This window comes from Tubulanus polymorphus, chromosome 1, assembly GCF_964204645.1.
Source record: "Tubulanus polymorphus chromosome 1, tnTubPoly1.2, whole genome shotgun sequence".
Taxonomy (NCBI): domain Eukaryota; kingdom Metazoa; phylum Nemertea; class Palaeonemertea; order Tubulaniformes; family Tubulanidae; genus Tubulanus; species Tubulanus polymorphus.
In genome coordinates, this window is record NC_134025.1 from 12,484,853 (window position 1) to 12,506,688 (window position 21,836).

At 36.7% G+C, this 21,836-nt stretch overlaps 2 protein-coding genes across 3 annotated transcripts in view; one reads left to right on the forward strand and one right to left on the reverse strand.

The window, feature by feature from the left end:
* Window positions 1–2,252, forward strand: part of LOC141899120 (mitotic checkpoint serine/threonine-protein kinase BUB1-like) — a 35,263-nt gene extending 33,011 nt beyond the window's left edge. Inside the window, exons 20-21 of the mRNA XM_074785276.1 lie at window positions 1,003–1,155; window positions 1,247–2,252. Of these exons, the coding sequence (XP_074641377.1) occupies window positions 1,003–1,155; window positions 1,247–1,298 (205 nt within the window). The 3' untranslated portion in view covers window positions 1,299–2,252. The remainder of the gene's footprint in view (window positions 1–1,002; window positions 1,156–1,246) is intronic.
* A 1,512-nt stretch (window positions 2,253–3,764) lies between these two features.
* LOC141909387 (general transcription and DNA repair factor IIH helicase subunit XPD-like) lies at window positions 3,765–21,042 on the reverse strand. Of its 2 annotated transcripts, XM_074799845.1 has the most exons (21): window positions 20,985–21,042; window positions 18,850–18,949; window positions 18,225–18,302; window positions 14,060–14,236; window positions 13,858–13,974; window positions 13,073–13,126; window positions 12,929–12,991; window positions 12,711–12,834; window positions 11,315–11,411; window positions 10,936–11,069; window positions 10,543–10,711; window positions 10,089–10,207; window positions 9,295–9,434; window positions 8,916–9,017; window positions 7,753–7,816; window positions 7,509–7,600; window positions 6,447–6,642; window positions 4,536–4,606; window positions 4,318–4,461; window positions 4,025–4,168; window positions 3,765–3,927 (listed from the first exon to the last, which is right to left on the reverse strand). In XM_074799845.1, exons 1-21 carry the CDS (start codon window positions 20,987–20,989, stop codon window positions 3,835–3,837), a joined length of 2,283 nt encoding a protein of 760 aa, XP_074655946.1. In that variant the 5' UTR covers window positions 20,990–21,042; the 3' UTR covers window positions 3,765–3,834. The 2 variants fall into 2 exon arrangements, with proteins under 2 accessions (XP_074655946.1, XP_074655950.1); XM_074799849.1 differs by lacking the exon at window positions 4,318–4,461.
* Between the last annotated feature and the right edge of the window lie 794 nt (window positions 21,043–21,836).

Below are 21,836 nucleotides of genomic sequence, written 5' to 3' on the forward strand. Positions count from 1 at the left end.
GCGTAAGAAATAAGTCAACGACGTTGTTCCGAATGGACTTTTCAGTTGGTCGAGTCGGCTGAAACACCTGGCTAGTAAAAAGGAATACTCGTCGACTTTATATGGAGTTAAAAGAATATGATAGGGACCCCGCTCAAACACTTGAATCATGTAAAGTTCCTGTCCAACAACTGAATAACCATCGAATCCTTACTCATGGAGTTTGTCTCCTGTAATTACCGATACTCTTCTATTTTACTCGTTGAACTAATGGCACACTCATCAAACACCTTCAGAGTTGTTTGGTTTTGTTAATGATGTCTTTGTATCCGCTTTCGGCATGACATTCTAGTGGGTGGTTTTCCTTGGTTTAATGAATGTGAATACATGTGTAAGGAAATGGTTATTTTGGGTAGATGTTGATTTTGGGGTCTAATTATTCTTCTCCAACTGAATATTTTGGGATTCAATAACTTAGTTTATAATAATAGCAATTTATTTTCTTATATAGCGCACTCCTACAAAGTGTAATCAGTGCGCTCGACATCAGTATGAAATAAATATGGGCTCATAAATTGTAATTCAAAATGCTTGGAGAATAAATATTAAGTTAAAATTTACAGGTGACTAAGATTAATTGCAGTCATAAACTTTTCTAAAAAAGTAAGTTTTCAAGTTCTCCTTAAAACATTGCACTGATGGACACTCGTTGTACTAGATGGGGATGTCAATGGGGGATGAACAATGTACTCTCCTAGTATCAATTATAGGATATATAGGGATACCAAATACATTGTACTCTTATTGATCAGTAGGTTTTAATTTTAATTATACAGTAGACCATGCATAAGTCGGATAGAATTGTGATTTACGGTTTTTTTTTCTATTTTTGCCGGAAATAGTGAAAATTCAACTTACTATAACTTGTTAGTTGTACAAAACCTAGTTGGCACTGAGGAAGAGTCAATTATTTAGTTTGATCAATAGTTTTATTTGAATACATTTTTGATCTTGATCTTGCAGGTGGATGAACGCAAAAATGTGGAATAACCTCTTCGATGTTTTGTTGAACATTCCGAGCTGTGACCAGTTACCCAATCTGGCGAAACTTAGATCATCATTGGAAAGTTTTCAACTCGAATCATTCCCAGACTTGACTAAAGTGGAAGCATTGCTGTATGCTTATTTGAAGAAATAAGGCGATTATTAATTGTTTGCATGAATGATGTAATCGATGCTCAAACTGTCTATACTTATTCTATTTTAGCATGAGAATGCTACCATTATTTTGTGGTGGATTTCTTCAACTTAAGGATTAAAAGATTGCATTTGATTTCTGACCATATGGTGGAAAAACCTATTGTTATTTCCTTGATTGATATTATTTTTCTCTTGTTCACGCTATTTACTGCAAGCCTTTCAGTGCATCTACACTGCAGTGCAGTGTATTAATCGGTGATGGACATGGCTAGTACACCGCATTGCAGTGTATTATTAGTAATTAGTTTCTATCTCTATTGAAAGATGGCAGCACCTGTCAAACATAATGAAATATTAGTAACTAACGATACACAAGGCTGCATTGTAGATGCACGATAGCAGTATGCCTGTTATTCAAATAATCGCCAGCACTTTCGGGTTTAAATTAGTCAGCACTGAAAGGGTTAAAAATCTACTTGTAATATACTCAATTTATATAATTTTTGTCAACCTCTTCGTAATTCGTCCACCAGAGGCATTAAACATTTGTCAAAATCAAATTTTAAATGGTTAGAAAAAATTCTCTGCTAGGAAAAGTTTTGCAATGAGTTGAGTTAATCTTACTTAATTCAAGGCACTTTTTAGACTGACATTTTATCAAAGTACAAACAAACAGATGAAACAATATTTTTGCCGGTAATGGCCGCCCATACTCAGTGGCACTCCTACAAAACAACTGTATCTTGGACTGATGTTGGAGCTATTTATTTGTATTGAATATCAATGTTGTATCTTTGTTTTCTTTTATTCAATGTATTTTCTGTTAAAAAAATCTGGATCAGTGACTAGCAAATAATCAGGTTTCACTGTATAATAATACATCACTAACATTTCTGTGCAAGTAAGTCATGTTATTTGTATTTCGCTGTATGGGTTAAACTTCCTGATGTTCTTGACATGCATCTGATAACAAACGATTTTCTGTCTGTTTTTGTTATAAAGACAAGAATGTATTTTCCCCTTTTGTAAATAGTCAAGCCACTTGATTGAGGCAATTCAGTAACCTGATATTTAATTCAATAAAGCCTATGAATGGTTTACATGTAAGTTTTTGCTCATTCATTTCACCGTTAAGATTTTCAGTATCCATTCATCGGTTTGCATCAACATGTTCACTGCTACTATGGTAATATGGTGCTGATCAGAGTTGTTTCTATAACCACGTCTACACTTGTTCAATGAAAATCTGCATTCGCAGCAAGTAGCATCCTCGCTTCCACCAGCCCCCTGGCTATTGCGCTTGATGTCATACATCGATTTGTGAAATACTTCCTTGTTTGGTAAAACGTTCGCTGATTGGTCCATTTAACGGGAAAACCAACAAAAGCCCAATGTCGTTTGTTACAAGCGCTGTGATTGGTACGACTGGATTCTGGTCGGCTAGGAACGACTCCAACGACTTGTGAGGTCAAGGGGTTCGGGGAACAGCTTTAGCGTAGTGGGTTTGAATCCCTTGACGGGTGAAGACGAGCAAGTAGCGTCTACACTTCACTTCTACCCAGTTTCGGTACAATGAATCCACATCTGTAGTTCAAGGTCAATCGTGGCATCCGACTGCTGCAATGAACACAGGGTTTCTGTCTACACTAGAGAAAATGCAATGAGTTTTACAAGAACACTGGTCAAACCTTAGATTACCAAATTGTCAGGTATCATCAAAATCCAACCAAAGAGGGAGATGGGGCCATAGATAGGGGCCGTGCATAAATATGTCCAAAGATGTACACGGGGAGGGGCGAGCTCAAAGTGTACATACTTTTCTCGGGGGTTATTGATTATTGTACCCACTTTGTGCACGAAACACAAAATATTTGATTATTAAAAATATCCCCGTCTGCCATAGATCCTGTGTACATTGTAAATAAATAAAATGCTTGTATCTTTGAAGTTTGACTAATGTTTTCATTTAACTTTGGGAGAGGTTTACGGATTCAAACTTGTATTATGGATCCTGGAAAATTCAGTTTTATAAGGTCATTCGTAGAAGTGTGTACGCAAGGGAGGGTAATAGAAAACGTACAGAGTGTACATAAAAATACTCAGAAGTCAAGCGTACATACTGTATGCACGGCCCCATAGATGCCCGCCAGTTGACCAGTTTTTTTCCAAATAATAAATCACAGGCCATAATTAAATACCATACCAAACAATTGTACCAGAACACATTATAATACAACCTTATTCCCAGGGAGTTACGTGCACAAGATTTACTACATGGAAGGATGCCTGGTCGGACTCTACTCCATTGGTGGCATAATCAACTGGTTTTACGTAGAATCAAACTTATACTAATTAAGATCTATATAACTAGGTCAAGAAGGCTACCGATTCAGGATTTCTCTGCTGGTGGGTTTCAGCCAGAATACACTCGGCCCCAGGATCCATTTCACAAACGACTTCCATTTCATGAAAATTTCATTAGAGATAATACCAATAGAATATGGACTAAAATATATCAGTCTGTATACATGTAGATGGTACATCATCAAAAAAATAAACCCGATATTTTCATTTTAAATGTCTTTTAATCATTTCTCGGAAAAATTTCATACATGTTATTAAAATGCACATTGATTCTGATGAGGATATGGTTTATCAAGCTTGATGAGCACGGGCTTCAATTTTTTTCTGCATTTCTGGTGATTCTAGTTGTTCCAAAGTAAGAAGAGACAGACCCAATTGATCTTCCTGTATAAAATAAGAGCAGTTTTGAGCTTATGAGTTGCAAGTTTGAATTTTAAGTACTGGGTATTATATTATCGTAATATCAAATTTGAGAGCTTACTCGTTTAAAAGGCTGAGCCATTTCTCTGAGGAAACGTTTAGCCAAATTTACTGCTTCGTCAGTTGAAAGATTGCACTTGCTATCAGAAAGATACTCTTGAATCCATTTCGGGAGTTTTCCTCTCTTGTCATTACGAGCAAATCTCTGGAAAATTTTTTGAGTTGATAAGTTCAACACAAACTGAGTGTATGATCACTTTGTACTAAAGATGCCATCATTGGCACCACATTGTGTCTGATCAATAATTTCAATTCAATTTTTCTAGTTCACAATCTAGTTTGTTGGCGTTGTACCTTATCAGCAAAAATCATTATTCCATAATCAGTCTTTCCTCTCATTGCTCGCCCTACGCACTGTGCTGCATGCCTCATTGCATCGAAAGTTAAGAAATCATTTTCTTTGATTTGAAATTGATCGCGTAAATATTCCAAACGTGCCTAGAATATGATGACGTGTGAGAAATATTTAAAAATCCTATAAAAATATGAAAATTCTATGCAGTTGATCTTACCCTCAATATACGACTTTGAGTGTAGACATAGGGAACGCCAAACATCACAACACATCTTCCTAAATGATGGTCTGAAATAAGGAATCCAAATACTGATACTTTTGGATAAACAACTTGCATGATTACATAAGTGATGCTATATATTACGATGCTTTTCGTAATTTGTTGTCTATGTCTACAGAGGGTCATAGGGACATGAAAAAAAGGTTTTAAACCATTTTTCTGTGACAATTTTTTTCAAAATGATGTATCTGTGATCACGATTGGTAGAACACTATATCCGTGTTGACGCGATGAGGAGAGAATCCCACAATGATAATAAAGAGTCCGAAAATGAAACTTCGAGATAGTCGTTTATTTCAACGTTTCGACTATATCCTAATAGTCATCTTCAGGAATAATGAGATACTACAGAGATTATGAGATATATATACAATAGAATTAGTCTCTTTGTCTCTGGATTGTATATATATCTCATAATCTCTGTAGTATCTCATTATTCCTGAAGATGACTATTAGGATATAGTCGAAACGTTGAAATAAACTACTATCTCGAAGTTTCATTTTCGGACTCTTTATTATCATTGTGGGATTCTCTCCTCATGTATCTGTGACCTTGTTTTTTGGGATTTATAAAGTTGCAGAAAATCGTTTTGGAAATAATAAAGCCACAGAAAAATTATTGATATTAAATAAAAACTAGGGTTCCAGGGTCACCATGCCCACTTGGGAAGTGGTTTCAAATGCTCAACAATCTAACAATTTCAATATTCAACACCCCCTGGTGACCATATACAACAACAAATGACCTTGAAACTCACCACAATCATAGAACATGTCAGCAGCTACAATTTTGTAATTAATTGTGATAACAAATTACGCCTAGGTACCAATATAATATGGAAATACTAAGCTATTCTACTATTCAACGCCCCCTGGTGACAATATAGAATAAGTAACGACCTTGGAACTCACCGCAATCAAAGACCATGTCATGAGCTACAACTTTGCAATTAATTGTGGTAACAAAATATGCATAGGTACGAATATAATATAGAAATACTAAGTTATTGTATCATTCAATGCTCCCTGGTGGCAATATACAAAAACCAATGACCTTAAAACTCACCACAACCATAGAACATTGTATGAGCTACAACTTTCCAACTGTGGTAACAAAATATGCTTAGGTATCAATATGATGTTGAAAAACTTTTTTCCACCTTCGAATGAGTACTGATGACACCAAGATGGCTACCAATCACGTGATAATTGGCTGACCAAAAAAACCTGTCTCAGGTATTTAAGATCCATTTCCATAGAATACCCATCACAAATTGCAATGAAAAATGGCAAACTAGTAGGAAGCTGCAGGACTCGGAATTCGGGCCAAAATTGACATTTCTTGGTACAAAAAGGCCCTAGGACGGCCATCTTGAGTCCGATCGACCCAATTTTTGTTATGCTGATGGGCCCTTGGAGGAAACAATTATATAAGAAAGATCAAGGTAATTGATCAAAGCGTCTTCAAAGTTTCCCTAAAAATATAAATGTGTAAAAAGTGCCGATTTTGGCGAACAACAATGGCAGCCAGTCGGCCATCTTGATTTTGACAGGGCCAGTTTTTGGGCTGAAGATGTGTCTAGGGTAGATACATGTGTAACCCAAATATCAAGACATTACATTGAAGCGTCTTTAAAACTTCCCTAAATAACTGGATTCCATCTATGGATGGACGAACGCTAGGGCTAAGTGGGCTAAAAAAATAAAGGCCAGATAAATCCAGAAAAAATTAGTCGCAGACATTTCCCTGTATGTAAGGGGCCAGTTGGTCAAAGATCGGTTAAACTCTTAACCGTCGGTTAAATCCCTAATCAGTAAAATCCTACTTTTAATGCCAGTTGAACGTACCGAAATCAATTCCCTCTGATACTTTTCCACGTGCTACTGACAAAAGAACAGCTCCTCTGCCGTTTTCACAGGCTTTTTGATAGTTGAGTAATGCTAGACTAGTTTCAGCAGCGTTTTGAGTCTCGATAAACAGCAATTTGTTATTCTGAATTTTATCGATGATTCCCTGTTCATACCACGAAGAAACAATCGTTTCCTGTAAGAAATAATGCATTTTGCATATCAAACAGGAAGGCTGTCAAGATTTAAGTTTTATATTTTCCATTATGAAACACTGGACAGCCGGGATAAAATACTGAACCACAACTGTAGCATTTGAATTTGACGTGTAGCATTACTTTCAATTAACAAATGTATGAAAATAAATCCAGTTGTTGAATTTTCATTTTCAAATCAAAAAGGCCTTTTAAGAGTAACCATTACAAAAATCAAGTAGTAGTAGTCATTTAACAGTATTCAATGTGCCATCCTCCCCCGGTAGGGATTCGAACCTGATGGCATTGAGATTGCCACGGCACGAAACCCTGCCATAATCGACCGTGTGCGCAGATACATGCGCAGTTCAGATGATGTGATTTTTAGCCAATCAGAAATCCCGTTTTATTTTAGCCCGGGTTTTCCCATTTATAGTTCTTCCTTGAAATTTGCCTCAACGATTATACAACGAGCAATCTGATTGGTGCCGCCAGTTTTCGTTCGGAAAGCTGCGCATGTACCTGCGCACCCGGTCTACTGATGCAGGGGTTCGTGCCGTGGCTGAGTGTAGCGATGCCATCAGGTTCGAGTCCCTGCAGAGGGAGGATGTCAATGTGCCAGCATCTTGTCTCCTAAAGTAACTAACTGCCAAGGACTATGAGGTGCAGTGTTTAAACAAGGAACATTTAGCCTTATAACAATCTGAAGTACAGAATGAAAATAAATTTCAAATTTTGTTTCTGAGAGCAAAAGTGAAAACTTTCTGTGTGAAGAAAATCAGCATTGATTGTTACATTTCAAAGGTGTACCAGTAGATCTTCTCTTAAAGATAGGAAACAGCGTTTATCGATAAACAAATATATATACCATATAAGTATAACTTGTGAAGAAACAGACCAAGCCATCAGGAACTATAGCGCTTAACTCAACCATCAAGTTTCCATAATTTCGCATAACAGCTAGAAAACAAAAATACACATACCTTTAAGGTAAAATTTGCATGTTTACAGATCTCTATATTCCAAATAATATACTAATACAAATTACAAAATACAATGGGAAGGTCCCTGAAAGGTCTCTTGCACACAAATGCCCAAGAAATCAAACTTACCCACATCCTCTCTACTTTCAAATCTAGATGTCATTGCGACTTGATCATTACCTTTGGCAACAATCTGAAAGTAAAAAGTTTCCATGATTCATTTCTTGTCACTTTAATAAATTCACACACGAATACCAGTTTTATGGCAGCGGTATTTCTATTAAGTAATTCTATTAAGTAATAGTCGGATCGTAACTAGAGTTTGCGGATTCATATCAGCGGCATTGAAACTTCGCAATTCATAATTCATCTTAATTCAATTTAATCCAATCGGAATTAGTTGTACCTGTACCGGTTTGTCACATGTTTGTAGTACTCGTAAATGTAAGCCTTATCATATATAGGCTGGCTTGGCTTGTTTACCGAGATGACACGTAAATCAAGATACACACACGCGCACGCACACGCACACACACACACACACACTTCATAAAGAACTTTAAGTTTTTTATGATGTTAAGTGCTTTCAAGTAATGAATTATTGTTTTACTGTACAATAACGCATACAGAATCAATTAAGGCCAGGCAAAAAATACCCTTGTTTCTCATCAGCCCTTCTTTTGGAAAAGTGACGAGGGACTTCGTAATCAAAATACTCACCTGCACAATAACAATTTAAAAGCGACTGTGTGTCAAAAACACAAAATTGTGCGATCGGGTTTTTTTTCGCGATGTGTGTGGGAGTGTTTTACTTAAGAGAAAGAAAAAAAGAAACGAAACAGATTTCTGCATGCGGCATGCGCATTTTCATTTTTTTACTGAAGAACATTTTCTGACATGTGGAAAATGAACCTGATGAGAAACAAGCTACAGTCAACCTCGCTCTCGTTCATCACTCTTGGGACCATGGTTTTTTCTACAAATTAGACATTATACGGATTACATGTAATTTGTATTTTCAGTGATTTTCAATTATTTACGATTTATCTATTAATTCGTGTAAACTACGAATAAAAACCGGGAAAATACGTCGCGTGGCCGTGGATATGGCTTCGATTTACGAATTACAAAGTATGAATTATCCGATGAAGTTTAAAGGGAATAACGAAGGAAATAATCAGGACCGCACATTTTTATACGAATTAGGTAGTTATACGAATTAACCGACGACGAATTAAGCGAGGTCGACTGTATCATTTTTGCGTGGCCTAATGTCTCCCTTTATCACTTACCATAGGACAGATGTTATTCCTCGCCAAAGTCATAGTAAATGTTGCTGTATTCACAGGCCGAAAGTCTAAAATTTTGGGATAAATATCTAGTGGAGATAAAGTCTACAAAAAGAATGCAAATTACATTAGATTAGACACACACGTCGGCACAACAACTGTAAACTTATTTCACAAAAAATCGTGATCAGTCACAAAACCTTCTCAATTTCAATGACTTCAACAGTTTTAAATAATCACGCTTAGTTTTGTAGAACTGGACTCTGTAGCTAAGATTAATTTGTTGAATGGCTTAAAATAATAAATGATTTTTATGTGTTGAGCATTTTATCAGAATGGAAATTCTACGTTAAGTAGTGTATCTTCTACAGGTTTCACTAACCCCAGAAGTAATTATCACAGTTTGAAATCGGTCAAACACTGGTTTTATGGCGATCGATGCATCCATGCAACTGAAATGCATGATAGGGTTTGAAATCGTTGGCGTTCGGTCGTCGAATGGTTCGATGATTAGTACAAAACCTAGAAAACAGAGTGAAATTTACATCAGATATCATGACAATTACAGCTCGATTACCACTTTGATTAACCATAATATAGGCAGGCATTTCTATCTAAGTCACACGATACATGAGCATGGCTATCTATCAAGTACGCACGCTCAAAATGCCAATTTTCTAACCTCCACCAAGCATTATGGAAGTACATGTAGGGACGAACTGGTCCCTGTTATACCCCTCCTGATAGTCTTGTTATATAACTGTATTACTTCCGGTTCTGTCACCAATGCCACTTTGACGTTCTTCCTACTCACTATTAGATACGTACTTGCACTATGGCACATGGGAATAACACAGTTTCTGACTGGCTGGCAATGTGAACAAACTATGCTTCATTCTCAATGCTCAGTGGTCAATTAAGGGCAAAGGCTGACAATGTAATAGCTCCAGTGCAAGATGCAAGATGTTCATTTACTTCTGAGTCAGGGATATTGAAATCGTATAGGCATACCCAGTAGTTTTAATTCTAAATGATTCAGTTTTTCACACAACCACACGCCACTTGATTAAACAGTTTCTTAGATAAAATGCCACATACATGTATTCATGATAATAGAATCTACCAAACGGAAGAGCTGAAGAGCGACTTCTCAAACAAACCAGGAAATTTACAAACCTTGAGCATAAGTACTGACTAGAGTTGCAAAGTTAGCGATGAGATTCAACGAAGAGAAATCGGTCAGATCTGCAAGTTCTAAAGTTCGCAGCAATGATGATAATCGTTCAGAACAAAACCTATTAGTGATAAAAGGGGGTGAAAATTAAACCAGCTGCAGATAACAAAAATAAGCAATAATAGAACCAGGCTCACGGAATTGTTTCGATAAACTCTTGTGAGTTCAGTTTAAATAATTCAAAAATTATCAGAATTACCATTAATCAGAATTCATGAAAGATAAAGATATATTTATATATATTCCATAATCATATCATATTGAAAAATCCAAGTTAGACATTTTTAGTAACTTAGATGAAATATCAGATTTTAGCTTATAGAACGAATATCTGAATTGATGAAGGTTACTAAATCACTAAGAAATTATGAGCTTTATGAGGCAAGAAGAACTGACCGTAATGGTTTCCGTTCAATGCAGACAGATTGCGAAATGTGTCTAAGAAATGATGGCGGACTCTCCGAAACAACATGCTGTACTCGTAATCGGGTTTTCAAATATTCTACGAATCTCTTGAGGAAAACGCAGAAGTGTTCAGCATTCCTTATATTACCGGGAACAGCCTCTGAAAGTTACATGAGATATGATACCATCAATGACTATTGTGTTAACTCTTTACGTGCCATTTACGGTAGTAAATGGGTACCTGGCCCGACAGATGAGCTTGTTAGCTGCTCAGATGTCACTTTCCTGTCTTGGGTCACATCTTCCGGTATATAAAACCATATGCTACCACATAGCAACCCTAGAAAATTGTTCAGGAATCAAACTATGGTAAGCTATACACACCTTGTAGAACCTCATCGGGAAGCACTGGATTAGCCATGACAATGTCTGTTTCTCTGGCCACATTAGCTTCTCGGAGACCTTCCACTAGACGTGAGTATTCTTGTTGAAGTCGCTTTTTATCAGTATCCTTAATTCTGTAATCAACATTGGACTAATCAGGCATTATCAAATCTCTGCAGTCTTGGGTTAATATTTGACTTGGAGTTAACTCATTCAATAATCTTAACTCATTGTTAACTCTAACTCATGACTAATGGAACTCAATCCAGGATGGGTTCTATCACTCAAAGGTTGGTTAGAGTTAACCAGTTGATAGCTGACACGGTGGATAGCTGACACGATTAAATCTTCATTGTTACCACTCTCAGTCTAAACTTACTTTTTTATAGTATTTGTCAAAGTTTCAACATTCTGTTGACATTTATCGAGAGTACGTCTGCTAATAGTAACACTCATTGATTCAATGCAAACGTTATCTGAAACAAATACCACAATAAAATCGATACTATATACTAGAATCAATGAAGCAATCATCGATCATGCTAAATTATTATAAAGTTACTATAATTTCAATTTGAAACCAGGAAAACAAGTTTCAATGATACATATTCTCAGTGGCGGATCAAAAAGTAATATTGTGTCTCCCGAAAAGCTGACCGAAGAAATTTGAAAGTTTTTGAGAGCTCTCAGATGCTATGTCAGCAATTTCATAGAGGAATTACTATTTTTAAAAAATCGGCAAACCGTAAGCCTTGAGTGCCTATGGTCCATTCAGTATCAGTTAGGTACCATATTTGCGACAAGTGTGTAAAGTCGCATGCAGGCAAATATTGTCTATATGGAAAATGTTGTGGGGGAAATCTTAAGTACCACTCAAACGGTACTTGCGGTAGGCTGGATCCACCACTGATTCTTACATTAAAGAGATGAGATACACGTCAAAGTGCACCTGGAGCCACCCTATAATATGCCATCTCTATGAAGAAGAACATTATACACATATTTGAATTGGGACTTTCAAAGATTCATAGCTTTACTTAACTATGTAGCCAACTCCTTAGAATGCTTCTGATAAATCAGCAAATTTGCAATCTACATAAATGTAAGTATCTTCATGTTTATACATATTGCACAAGTCTATCTCAGTTAATCTGTCCCCGGGGAAACCACATACCGGTGAGTGCTTATTCCATTTAAATAAATTGGTCCTCAAACATTATTCCCTTAAATTTCTGTGTCTAATTCGAAAACAATCTGTATTTCACAGTCTTATTCTGTGGAAAAATATGCACTTATTTTCCCCCAACTTAACTTGCTAAGAATCCAATCAATTAACACATAGATGGAGGAAACTGTTTGAGTTTACCCATGATCTAGCAATTTCAACAAATTTCCCTGATTTTTAGCTTCTTTACAAAATTCCCTGACAATTCTCTGACTTTTTTAATGAAAAGAAATTTCCCTGACTTTTCCCTGATTTCCTGTTAAGTGGCCACCCTGATTAACGCGTGTCAACTTTTTTTGACCTCCCCCGCCCACCTCTGCTTAGGCCTAACGATGGTGCGCTGTTTCAGTTTGCTTTCAAGGAGTGTCCTTAGTTGTAGCCACAAGAGGCACTACAAATAGCTATTAATGTGCTTTTTTTACTGGTTGTGCGTTTAAATCATTGTAGCTACAGATTTCATCATTAATTTGAATTACAGTTTATTTGGCATCAATACATCACTTAATCTATACTGACCGTATATCATATAAGTGATGATTTGCCATCTTACCTATATTGTGAGCTTCATCAAATACTACAACTGCATTCTTTGAGAGTTCTTTAGACACTAAATCAGCGATCTTCGGATCCAACAAATAGTAATAACTGTATATAACTATATTTGCGTGAGTAATCTGAATAGAAATAATTAACGAAATATGTATACATACAAAACAGCACAAGAATTCCGCTGCTCCATTAATATATTACGCACGTTCAAACACCTACAGTATATCGAGCTAAGAAATATGGACACCAGCCTTTTTTCTTTCCAAATTCCCTCAGATCATCCTGAAAATTCATAATTAGCCAGACATCGGTACATTATTTAATAAGGCATTAATGTTGGTGTAACTACGTTCATTTATTTACCAGATTATAGATGCCGATAGGCAACGGAACTTCTCTTCCATGTTCTGTATATGACTGAAATACAAATCAATAGGTATATTGTGAGTACCGGTACGTCTAATATAAAATAGAACACCAGTACACTGATTCTCTTGGGACCAGCATATTCTATAAGAGGTCTACGAGGGGCAACCAAACCTGTCACTTATGATGCATTTTTACCCCTTTTTGAAAATCTGCCATCTTTCTGATTGATGGTAATGTTCTCTATGTCACTGCTTTTATGGAGAACACTGGGTCTAATGTTTCTCATTGTTTCTAACAGGTTTCAATGTATCCGGGTTACAACCGAAATAGATTTTACTAGCTGGGACCTAAGAAATGATATCATTGTACCGAGAGTTTGTACAAAACTGAATTGTTGTACATGTACCAGGAAAAATTCTATGTTGTTGAAAATAAATCATGTTTATTGAATACTGAAGAAATAAACCCAAAACAATGAAGCAAAGAGAATGCCTCTCTTTCTCTATAAGTGGCTCAGATTACTCCCACTCAGTAAAAATTGACACCTTGTACAGATTAATTAACCAGCTTGATTACTATAAAAATGGACAGAAAATTTAGTACAAAATATTTCTACAAGTAAAATGAAACATTTATAAAAGGTTTGAACTGGAAAAATCTGGACTTGCCAATGTCTACAAATATACATATAAAAAATTGTGTAAATCGGCTCTAAATGGAGTCAACTGTATAAAACATGCCTATGATGGGAGAAAGTGTTAATGATTTAATGAACATACCTCATAAAAACTACAAGTTTCTACCGTCGGATCGTGCTTACTCTTCTCACGAATGTACGAAGTCGTTCGGGACTGACAAAGACCATCGACTGTTTTTCCATCCAGTGGGTTGCTAACCTGATATCAAAATGGCAGAACATACGAATGCAATGAAAAAACAAAACCAGGATGTCTTTCTCAGAGTAGAAAAGTCAATGATTACCTGCGGATGTATACACAAATTTTTCCTTGAGCTCAGAGCCAAGCCAGTGATATTTGGTTCGTGGCCGGTTTCTTTTTTGTAATAAAGCATCAGATTTTTCAATTCTTCAACAACTTTTTCAATTTCTGGAACAGTTCTTGAACAATATATCAGCTTACAAACTTCCAGAGGGTAATTCTAAAACAAGCAAAAAATTCTTAAAATGGATTTTCGAGTGTTTTGATGGTACAAAATTTGAGAATCATTAGAGAAGACATATTATGGAACTAGAAACAAATTCTAATTCATCAGCCTGGTCTAATCATAGGGATTTTCATTTTTTATTAATGATATAATAATAAACTAGGGGTCTAGGGGCACCATGCCCTCTTGGAAAAGCGGTCTGAAACCAATGACCTAGAAATTTGTCACAATCATGGAACACGTCATAAGCTAAAACTTTGCGAATATGTGTAACCGGGCTGGTTTGCTCCGGTTGTTTATCGTACGGTGCTGCCTCCTTCCCACGTTTCTTAGGAGGAATAAAAGGCAGTACGTTTCGCCCAGCAACCTGGTCTTTGGTTGGTAGTTGCTCGTCAGGCGACTCCCGTGTAGTCTGAATAAAGATATTTATAGTTTATCCTGTTTCTCCAGGTACGTAAAGAACTGATTTTAGTGAGGGAACGATATGTGTAAAGTTATGAAACTCTAGGGTGAAACTAAGGTGTTTTTAATGAAATGTTTGAAGTAAGTCATATTGGTCACAGTAGGTCTAAAATAACTGTGTTATAATGTGATATGGTCTTTCGTAGGTGGTTGCTCGACAGGCGACTCCCATGTAGTCCAAATAAAGATATTTATAGGTTATTCTGTTTCTCCAGTTTGATTGTGTCTTGTTCCATCTCCAGCTGCGATGTGTACCGAGGAAAAATTCTTCAGGACCCCAACAACTAAGTGATTTGAGGACCCCTCATTTACAACCAGAGAATCCGTGCGGTCACATATGGCAAACAAATATGCAGATCCCAATGGTGAATGCCCCAACACCCCTGGTGAATGTATGCAGAAACCAATGATCTTGAAACTCGCCAAATCATGAAGCATGTCATGAGCTACAACTTTGCTATAGGATTGTGATTACAAAATATGCCTAGTTACCTATATGATATGGAAATACTAAGTTATTCTACTATTCAACGCCCCCTGGTGACCATGCGCAAAGCCCAATGACCTTGAAACTCACCATAATCATAGAACATGTCATGAGCTACAACTTTGCAATAAATCCTGGTAACAAAATATGTATACCTAGGTACAAATATAATATAAAAATACGAAGTCATTGCATTGTTCAATGCCCCTGGTGGCCATATGCAAAAACCAATGACCTTAAAACTCACCACGTTCATAGACCATGTCATGAGCTACAACTTTCCAATTGATTATGGTATCAAAATATGCATAGGTACGAATATAATATAAAAATACTAAGTTATTGCATTGTTCAACACCTCCTGGTGGCCATATACAAAACCAATGACTTTGAAACTCACCACGATCATAGACCATGTTGAGCTACAACTTTCCAATTGATCATGGTAACAAAATATGCCTAGGTACCAATATAATAAGGAAATACTAAGTTATAGTATTATTCGGCGCTCCCTGATGGCCATATACAAAAGCCAATGACCTTGAAACTCACCACAATCATAGAAAATGTTATGAGCTACAACTTTCCAATTGATTGTGGTAACAAAATATGCATAAGTATCAATATAATGCCTAGTTACCTATATGATATGGAAATACTGAGTTATTCTACTATTCAACACCCCCTGGTGACCATACGCAAAGCTCAATGACCTTGAAACGCACCATAATCATAGAACATGTCATGGGCTACAACTTGCAATTGATCATGGTAACAAAATATGCATGGGTACGAATATAATATAGAAATACAAAGTTATTGCATTGTTCAATGGTCCCTGGTGGCCATATGCAAAATCCAATGACCTTGAAACTCACCACATTCATAGACCATGTCATGAGCTACAACTTTCCAATTGATTGTGGTATCAAAATATGTATAGGTACGAATATAATATAAAAATACTAAGTTATTGTATTGTTCAACGCCTCCTGTTAGCCATATACAAAAACCAATGACCTTGAAACTCACCACGATCATAGACCATTTTATGAGCTACAACTTTCCAATTGATCATGGTAACAGAATATGCCTAGGTACCAATATAATAAGGAAATACTAAGTTATTGTATTATTCAGTGCTCCCTGGTGGCCATATACAAAAACCAATGACCTTGAAACTCACCCACAATCATAGACAAGAGGACTTCAAAGGCCTGGGGTTCGAAGAAGCAAAGTCTGATTTCCAAATTATAAATCACATAAAAGAAAGGCAAATTATGAAAAGAAATTGATATTCCATTAGAGAAGTTTGTTTAAAAAGATTCAATTTGTTTTCCGTTTGCATTGCGCACGTGGTAATGTTATTGTTTACATCTGACGTCATCGATAAAATGAGGCGCGCAGCTGAGCCTGCTTGTCAATCAACATAATTGGTTAACACTATAATGCGCTTACTTGAAAAAGTATGCAGTGTATCAATCTAGAATTTTCGGCACAATATCTGATGCTAAATACCTTACTTTAAAGGTTTATTTGATGTAAATCGGATCACAAATATTTCTAATATTTTGTTCTTAACTTTTGAAGTGGAAGCCGGTGTCGGCATCAACGTGTGTATGGCTGTACGTACGGGTACTGGCGCTTTAACAGGCTCAGCATTGATGGTGTATTTATGCGCTAGTAGATGTAATGATTTGTTTTAACCAACCACTAAATCGGCATTCATTACGCATGATTTTAGAAAATGATATTATTCAGAGTATTTGAATATATCTATCATGATAATTATAATAATCTTAAGACAAGCGAATTACGTATGTGGACCTATTTGATTGAGGCGTATCACTCAATCTGAAAAAAAAATCTTCTGATCCTGTCACGTGACTTCATGGCTGCAACTTGACGATAGCTTAGGTTCTCATTCTTCGAACCAAAAATGTTATGAGCTACAACTTTCCAATTGATTGTGGTAACAAAATATGCTTAAGTATCAATATAATGTGGAAAAACTTTTTTCCACCAACGAATGAGTACTGATGACACCAAGATGGCTGTGTCATAATTGCCTGATCAAATATACCTGTCTCGGGTATAAGAGATCCCTTTCCAAAGAATACCCATCAAAAATTGCAATGAAAAATGGCAAACCATTAGCAAGCTACAGGACGCAGAATTCAGGCAAAAATTGACATTTTTGGGCACAAAAAAGGTCACAGGACAGCCATCATGAGTCTGATCGACCCAATTTTTCTCATGCTGAAGGGCCCTTGGGGGATACAAATAAACACGAACAATCAAGGTAATTAATAAAAGCGTCTTTTCTTTTCCCTTGAAAACTTAGAAAATGTGTTAAGTGTTGATTTCAGCAAACAACAATGGCTGCCATTTGGCCATCTTGAATCTGACAGGGCCAGTTTTTGAGCTGAAGATGGGTCTAGGGTAGATACATGTATAAACCAAATATCAAAACATTACCTTGAAGCGTCTTCAAAACTTCCCAAAATAACTGGATTCTGTCCACGGACAGACAGACGGACACGGACGAAAAATGAACGCAATAACCCGCTGAGACTTAAGTCCCAAGTGGGCTAAAAAAATTGTACAGTAATGATAATCGTGTATTTTGAACTTTTGAATATGGATATTCTGCTGAGAATTTGAGTTCTAACAATTATCAAAAACAGGAAGACAGGAAGCCAAATGTCTAAATTGAAAACTTAAGTATAAAGCATTGATATATAGTTCTCTGGTCGTAACCAATTGATGAAACACTATTCCCTGTCGTGACGATACATAGAGAATCTCACACTAACGTTACGAAAGATTAAGTCCAAAAAGTTACCTTATTTTATTCATCCGACATTTCAACTATATCCTAGAAGATAACCTATAGGATATAATTGAAATGTCGGATGAATTTATAGCCGAAAGGAAAATTTTCAGACATCATCTTCCGTTATATTAGTGTGGGATTCTCTATATATCCTGTGATCCATATAACAACATTGACTAAAATGAATATTGTCTTACTATATGATATGCAACGATCAAAGACAGTAAGGAAATTGTCTTCCCAGTTCCGGACGGCATCTCCAAAGCACAGTGACCCTGAAAAATTCAGAATATATCTTTCGCTGTTGTATCTATTTTTCCTAGGAAGCCTTTTTCTTCGGGGTTAAGATTGCAACACTAGTTCATAGGCTTCCGAGGCACAGGAAAATTGTTTAGTTTTCAAGACAATCAATAACATCGACCTTTCCTTTAAGAAAGCATCCTAAAACCAAGCAGTATAGATGTGTTTCGGGTGCATGGGTTTCTACTTGGGGTGTAGGGCCAATAGCCTAAATCAAATATCCAGACAATTGTCAAATCGTGTTGAAAACTTCCTAAAATAACTTCAACAGATGGAATGACGGCCTGATGGACACTTAAGCACTCTGAAACTCACCCCTAGTGAGTGAAAAAGGTGTCATAGCATAAAGTTTAATAAGCAAGCTTGGCCTATTTAGGTGCTGTATCTACAACTAAGTACTCTTACAACTAAATACTGAATCTTACTCCTCGCGCTAATGCTTGTGAAATATGTACATTAAGACCTATGTAAAAAGGGGTCTGATTATGTACACTTTACGAAGTTCTCGATGAAATATCTTACCTTGGCATCAATCGCTTTTTTTAGTTCAACCATATAGGTATATTGTTCCGGGTAGATGTAATCATATGGAAAATATACAAGCAATCCATCAATGTTTAGCCTGAAATATCAATGAAAATGTAGTGTAGGTCTATAGGCTATATTTTTGCTGATGTGGCCCATTTCACAGAATGACTTAACATTTTATAAACGCTTTCATGGCATCAACCCTGCTTTGCAGTGTCTGGTAATCCAGCCCAACCCACCATACACTGCGTCCACCCAACGGGGCAGTGTATCCATCTTATTACAATAACACATTTGCACATGTGCACAGGTAGGCCTACCTGCGCAGCTTAGATAATATTACTAGGAAATAAAAGGCCGCAGCTACAGTTATGCGAGTCCGTAAATGAAATGCTGACTTATATTGGCAATATTGGGATTCGAAACCAAACAAAAAATATCTCACCAGTAGTCCAGCGCTTTCCCACTGAGCCACATAACACAATTACAGGCTTGTCATTGTACCCTAACCCTATTCTTTTGCATGCGAGTATACCGTAGATATAGGCTAGTTCAGACTCCTGTATGTTCCCCAGAGACCTCTTACATTGTTGTATGATCCCCAGAGAGACTTACAGTGTTGTATGTTCCCCAGAGAGTCCAATCAGTGTTGTATGTTCCCCAGAGGAGACCAATCATTGTTGTATGTTCCCCAGAGAGACCAATCATTGATGTATGTTCCCCAGAGAGACTAACATTGTTGTATGTTCCCCAGAGAGACTTACATTGTTGTATGTTCCCCAGAGAGACCAATCATTGTTGTATGTTCCCCAGAGAGACTTACATTGTTGTATGTTTCCCAGAGACCTCTTACTTTGTTGTATGTTCCCCAGAGAGACTTACAGTGTTGTATGTTCCCCAGAGAGACCAATCAGTGTTGTATGTTCCCCAGAGACACCAATCATTGTTGTATGTTCCCCAGAGAGACTTACATTGTTGTATGTTCCCCAGAGAGACCAATCATTGTTGTATGTTCCCCAGAGACCTCTTACATTGTTGTTTGTTCCCCAGAGAGACTAACATTGTTGTATGTTCCCCAGCAAGACTTACATTGGTGTATGTTCCCCAGAGAGACTTACATTGTTGTATGTTCCCCAGAGAGACCAATCATTGATGTATGTTCCCCAGAGAGACCAATCATTGATGTATGTTCCCCAGAGACCAATCATTGTTGTATGTTCCCCAGAGAGACTTACATTGTTGTATGTTCCCCAGAGAGACTTACATTGTTGTATGTTCCCCAGAGACACTTACAGTGTTGTATGTTCCCCAGAGAGTCCAATCAGTGTTGTATGTTCCCCAGAGGAGACCAATCATTGTTGTATGTTCCCCAGAGAGACCAATCATTGATGTATGTTCCCCAGAGAGACTAACAGTGTTGTGTGTTCCACAGAGGAGACCAATCGTTGTTTTGAACTTTTTTAAATTCTCGTTTTGTATGCCATAATATCATTCTAACGCCGTCCATCAGATTATAATTTTGGGTCCGCGGCACAGTCCACAATGCACGAAGCCAGCTTTGGCAGTCTAGGCTACTGCGAGGAACATGCGTCGTGTGAGGAACATACTACGGAGAACATGGGAACTCCATATGCATCCCTGTATGTAACCGGAGCCAGTTCGAAAATAAATAGTAACCTTGACGTCTTAAAGTTTTAAGGTTTTGGGATCAAATTTTTTGTTACTGTTTGGTTGCCATGATGGGCCTGGTTTTATTGTTATCCCTTCCTTTCCAATTGCCTCATATCCTCACCGACCAGGCATCGGCCTCGACGCAGACCTCCCATCTATTTTTTCTATTTTTTTGCAAATATTTCCTATTCCTATGTTATCCATTATAAATGTATGTCCACTTTTGTACTGTTTTTGCTGTGTTTTGATGTTAATATTTTATTGCATGTCATTTCCAATGTAACTTGTATATTATTTTATGGAGCAATAAAATTAAAGTTCAAGTTCTAGTAGGCCTACGGTATCTCTTGGCCTACAAACCCTTTTGATGGCCTATAATTCTAAAAATTTGCTATAGCTGTTCAAGTCTATTATGTTGCTTTCATTTTTTAAGATTCTTGAATAAATTTGAAACTCACTTCATTTTATAGGCCTATGTCTTACTAATGGAGTGAAGTCAATCTTAAGAATCAGCAGAACAAGCCCCGGGGCTTGTCACGCCATATCTGACATGGCGTCACAAGCCCCCGAGTAAAATGCAGACTATATATAATTCACGCGGAACGAAGATATATGTTCGCGTCGAACGGACCACGTTTTTAAGTCCGATACGACGCGTAAAACCTGAATGAGATAATTTCAAGTACCGGTATCAATGTGTAATAAATTTCTATTTTTTCTTAACTTATTGTCTAAATATATACTTACTAAATATTGTCTAAATATATGTACTTATACGTTATTTTGAAGTATTCCGTTCAGTGCAACCACTTTGAAAGAAAATTATATCCCGTTTTTACTTCATAACTATATTCAGATGCATATATATCGAAAGATTTGTATGTAAAATTCTACGAATATGTTTTTCACAGGTTTCCGTTATGGCGCGAGACGATCAGGAGATCATCAGCTACATTTACATAAGCGATTTTTGTATATTTTTACATAGGAACAAAATAGAAACAACGATTTATAAACCTATTTCTAAGACTTAATGATTATTGTACTAATTTAAGATAATCAGTCACAATTATTCATTTATTTCTACGGAAAATGATCGGGTCCTCTCACGCCATGTAAATTGAAGCTATATTCTGTAGACCGTTTGGGGCCTGACACGCCATATAGAAGGCAAATCGCCATTTTTCTAGCAGTATTTGTTTTTTTTCTTAGACTTTATGATTATGAACAATCTAATTGAAACTAAAGATATAATTAGTGACAATTAATTGCTTCCATAGAAAACTGATCGCGTACTCTCACGCCATATG